A 4,992-nucleotide genomic window follows, 5' to 3' on the forward strand; every position below is an offset into this window, starting at 1 on the left:
CCCCTCTTCTCTCCCTCCTCTCTCCCTCCTCTCTTTCTCCTCTCTCCCTCCTCTCTCCCTCCGCGTTCTCCGCCCTTTCTCTCCGCCGTTCCTTACATTAGACTACGCTGCGTGCTCTGTGGGCCGGGCTTAACAGCGCAGCGAGAGAGCAGCGAGAGTCTGATTACGAGACAGGTTGATGGCTCACACTCATTACTGGTTTAATCAGGATAATAGGAGCGAATGTTGGTTTTATGAGGCTCATTTGCTTTAAGCACTATTAATGGATATTTCATAAAGGCGAGAGCGAGCTAGTTAAGCGCTCAGCACTTTAATTTTGATATACAGTGTAGCCATTGTTAAGTCGTGCGCGGGGGATTTTTCCTGTTATCGTCAATGTTGAGTTTGTCTGATGAGTCTCGCTGTGTGTGTGTGTTAGTGAGGAGCAGGATTTATGATTGTTTGTAAAAACATTAGCGATGCTGAGGTCTCTACGTCGTACAATGAACGAAGCGCCGTGGTCGAGCCAATAATGCAGAGGAGTACATAAACAACACACACAGACATGCATCCTCCCTCTTACTCACCTCCCCCCCTCTCTCTCTCTCTCTCTCTCNCTCTCTCTGTGTCTGTCTGTCTCTCTCGCTCACGCCAACCACTCATCCTTTCCATGCATCCATCCATCCATCCATCCATCTGTCCGCCCGTCCGTCCACCCATCTATTTTTCCATCCACCCATCTCTCTATATTGCATTACAGAATGTTATACGTAATGAGATATGCTTGTGTATCACTGCCTTATTGCCGGCTAACACCTGTTGGTGCAGGCTTATCTAATNCTAACCCTAACCCTAACCTTATCCCTATCCCTATCCCTAACCCTAACCCTTACCCTAACCCTAATCCTAATCCTAACCCTAAGCCTAACCCTAACCCTGACCCTAACCCTAATCTTAACACTATCCTAACACTAGTGCTGCCACGTTGCGGCAACCTCCCTCCACGCCCGGGGGATAGCATTACCCGTGAATTAGTAGGAGGGTATATAGCGCCACCGCGCGGACATTTATTAAAATAATAAAAAAATTTAATTGTAATTTTAAACTTTTTATTTTTATTTTTTTATTTTTTAGACCTTATAAATGGTTTCGCGACATGCTGATTAAGAATATATATGGTGTTGGGGGTGAGCTCTTACGGGGGAGAGAAGATAGACAGAAGGACAGACACAAAAACAGACTCGCCCTTTATGTAAGAGATGTATTATCTCTAGTTACACAACAACTACTGACATCTAGACAACGTCATGACCGCCTGATAATAACGAACGGTGGTCTCCAATCAGCCATCAACCGATTCCTCATCCTTATCCAAACAACACTGAATCGTATAGCAACAAACCTTTACCTTACATATACCTTGCATAGTACCTTACAGTTACGAACCTTCCCTTATTTTATAGCAACAAATTCTAATCTTAGATCAATAAACTCTTATCTTCGTTGTTGCGGTACATTGGCCTTAAGATATCAGTGTATATCTTAACGATGACGTCGCATCACGTGAAGTTGAATTTCGTAACGCTACGTTTCAGACCGCAGCACGGATTTAGAATATGCATAGAGCAAGTCAGCCACCATCCACCCATCTCTGCAATTCACGCTGAGTCCACCACAGGGCTCTGGAGACTGAATGTTGCGATACACCCGAAGCTGAGCTTCTGGGGAAAACATATATCAGTGACGCCGAAGGGACAAGTAACAGTAGAGCTGTACAGGTAAATAAATAATATCAGAGGTTTACAGGTAACACATGACAGCAGAGCATACCTGTACAGGTGAACGGATTATGCTAATACACACACACACGCACACACGCACGCACGCACGCACACACGCACGAACGCACGCACGCACGCACGCACGCACGCACGCACGCACGCACGCACGCACGAACGCACGCACGCACGCACACACAAACACACACACAGACGTACACACAGGCTAAGGAACTTGCTTCTACGCTTTCGTTGCATGTCAGCCGGAAGGAGATTTACACGTGGAACCATGCTGACGTCATTATACATAACATAATCATCGGCACGATATGGATCGAACGAGTAAGCAGCCTCACAGTTCACATCGATGTCTCCCTCTACCGCATAGCTTCCCATACCTCATACCTCATACCTATACATACACAACTTACCGCGTTTCCTTTCTCGCCAATACAGCAACCATTATATTATAATTAGTGATGACTACGAAAGTTAATAAATTATTTATTCATTTTAATTAAATAAAAAAATTAATAAAAGTTTAAACGATTTAGTTTAAATTTAATTTATTCAAGAATTTCTTCATTTATTTATTTCATTATAAGGATAAGTAGGATTAGTAAGTATTTATGTGCAGGTAGGAACGATTAAGATCGTGAATCACTCCAACAAACACAAAGTTCAACTCAACTTTAAGAAGTGTGGATGGTTCGGCACAGCAGGGCTACACCGTGTGGAAGGATGCCTCACGAACAACGAGTAAGAACTAGAAACAAGCAACCACCCTCTCACGCTGATCGTTCACTGTTTCCAGGTTTAATGCTAACCTTTTCTGTCTTCACTCATAATACGAACCCTCAATGGTAGTAAATGCCTCTAGGCACCATGTATCAGAGTATCATATCGTAAAGCATGCGTCTACGCTACACGTTCGTTGCCATGGTTACAACCCGCCCGGCCGACGCTCATAGCCACTCCGGAGATGTTCGTTGTGATTGGTGAAGCCATGTGTATCTGCTGTTGCTGTTGCAGGAAGAAGAAGCTGGTATCGTTATACGGCAAGTGGAACCAAGTGCTGTACAGTACTGACCCACAGACGTACGAGCTACATCTAGCTAACAGGCAGGTGAGACACGCACACGCACGCACGCACGCACGCACGCACGCACGCGCACACGCGCGCACGCACTCACGCACGCACACACACACACACGCGCGCGCGCGCACACACACACACACACACACACACACACACACACACACACTGTTCTGTGTGGTAGCTTGACATTAAAATTAAGTCGCACCAGTATAATTCAGATTAGCCAGTAGATGGCGCTGTGGGGGCTACTCTACAGAGATAATTTTCAACAGTCTTTAATAGATGAGAAAAATCGCATTTTCTTACAATTATACATTTAAAATAGAGTGAAAATATTTGTTTAGTAACTTTATATTAAAATTAAACCCAAGTACCTCTCTGTAATTATAGTAGGTTCTTTTGCTCAAGTAACACCACTAACATTTACATTTGCTAGTATCTGGCGATGTATGTGCTACACTACAGAGCTAGTATTTATCTGTAACAGTCATTATGACGTGAAGAAATGGCATATTTGATGAAATAAAGCATTTAAACTGGAGTGTAAGTATTCCTTGTGGTAGCTTAATATTAAAAATGAATCTTCAATGCTTTAAAAAAATAATTATACAGAGCACTAGCTGACGTACCGCTGATACGCGTGACCCGTGAAATATGACGTGTGCCGCGAGACACTATGTACTATTATTGAGCCATCATTGGAATATGTTAATTTCATGTATTTACTTTTTATTACGACAATTTAACACTATTCCTAATAGTATTTGATCGAATTGAAATTTTAGTTTATTATTTTCCAGACCTTAGTTACCATGTCGGGCAAATTTATCAATCTGATTTTAATTAGAATGTTTTTGGCCAAACTTGTCTGGTCACAAGAAGGGGGAGCAGGCGGAGGAGAAAAACGGTAAGGAGGAGAAGTGGGAGGAAGGCGACGATGAAGAGAAGAAGCCTGATGAGAAATGTCCCGAGATTACGCGTCTTCCCAACTCCACGGAACTATGGCTGCAGGAGAGACGACTGGAGAAGACGGAGGAGGTACTCGGAGCTGCAGAGGAAGATACACCCTTCCCTCCCTGTTCCTCTATCACCTCCCCTCTAACCTGCTGCCCTTCCCTCCCTGTTCCTCTATCACCTCCCCTCTAACCTGCTGCCCTTCCCTCCCTGTTCCTCTATCACCTCCCCTCTAACCTGCTGCCCTTCCCTCCTTGTTCCTCTATCACCTCCCCTCTAACCTGCTGCCCTTCCCTCCCTGTTCCTCTATCACCTCCGCTATAACCTGCTGCCCTTCCCTCCCTGTTCCTCTATCTCCTCCGCTCTAACCTGCTGCCCTTCCCCTATATCCTGTAGGGAAAATACCGTGGGTACCTAAACCTGCTGGGTAGGCTTGCACTCCCATTAGGGGTGGCTTGCACTCCAATTAGGGGTGCCTCCGCACCTAACCCTAACACATGGTAGCGGTTGCTACATGTTTCTATATCGATGTGTTCGCGTCTTCTCTTCAGAACTATTTCTTCAGTCACTTCACGATGCTTTTAAACGAGCAGTTGTCTCCAGAGCGCATGCGCACACTGCCGCCTACGGACTGCAGGTTCCGGCCTGACATGAGATACATGGAGATGGGAGATCTGGGTACGCGCTCTTCTACGTCCAGGGTTTCTTCCCCAAGCCCGGGTTCTCCCCAGTCCTGGGTGCCTTCTTTATTACTTTCAGCCTGGATAAGTTTTTGACCCTCTATATTTTTCGATAGCATCTTCGCATGACGTCTTCCTGTGGTGACGTCATTTTAATCATCGTCGATTCCTTAAAAATGAACCCTGTCTTACGCCAATTAAAAATATTATTGCCTGTAGATGGCGCTACAGCGGCTAAGAGCGCTCTGGAAGAGAAGCAGCGAGAGACGACGTATCGCATGAAGAAAAGCGGAGAGCACTGGAAACCCAGGTACCCACCTATCTACCAACTAAGCACGCCCTCTCGCACGCGCGAACGCACATACATACACACTCACACATATACACACACATACACACACACACACACACACACACACACACACACACACACACACACACACACACACACGACACACACACACACACACACACACACACACACACACACACACACACACAC

The 4,992-nt window shown here is 45.4% G+C and overlaps 1 protein-coding gene across 1 annotated transcript in view; it reads left to right on the forward strand.

Moving 5' to 3' along the window:
- The first annotated feature begins 1,527 nt into the window (after positions 1 to 1,527).
- Positions 1,528 to 4,992, forward strand: part of LOC106815474 (oxysterol-binding protein-related protein 1-like) — a 5,635-nt gene continuing 2,170 nt past the window's right edge. The window contains exons 1-7 of the mRNA XM_014819937.1: positions 1,528 to 1,757; positions 2,021 to 2,099; positions 2,395 to 2,516; positions 2,790 to 2,883; positions 3,739 to 3,894; positions 4,362 to 4,488; positions 4,710 to 4,800. Of these exons, the coding sequence (XP_014675423.1) occupies positions 1,528 to 1,757; positions 2,021 to 2,099; positions 2,395 to 2,516; positions 2,790 to 2,883; positions 3,739 to 3,894; positions 4,362 to 4,488; positions 4,710 to 4,800 (899 nt within the window). The remainder of the gene's footprint in view (positions 1,758 to 2,020; positions 2,100 to 2,394; positions 2,517 to 2,789; positions 2,884 to 3,738; positions 3,895 to 4,361; positions 4,489 to 4,709; positions 4,801 to 4,992) is intronic.

The sequence above is a fragment of the Priapulus caudatus genome, unplaced genomic scaffold, assembly GCF_000485595.1.
Source record: "Priapulus caudatus unplaced genomic scaffold, Priapulus_caudatus-5.0.1 Scaffold1125, whole genome shotgun sequence".
NCBI classification, from domain to species: domain Eukaryota; kingdom Metazoa; phylum Priapulida; class Priapulimorpha; order Priapulimorphida; family Priapulidae; genus Priapulus; species Priapulus caudatus.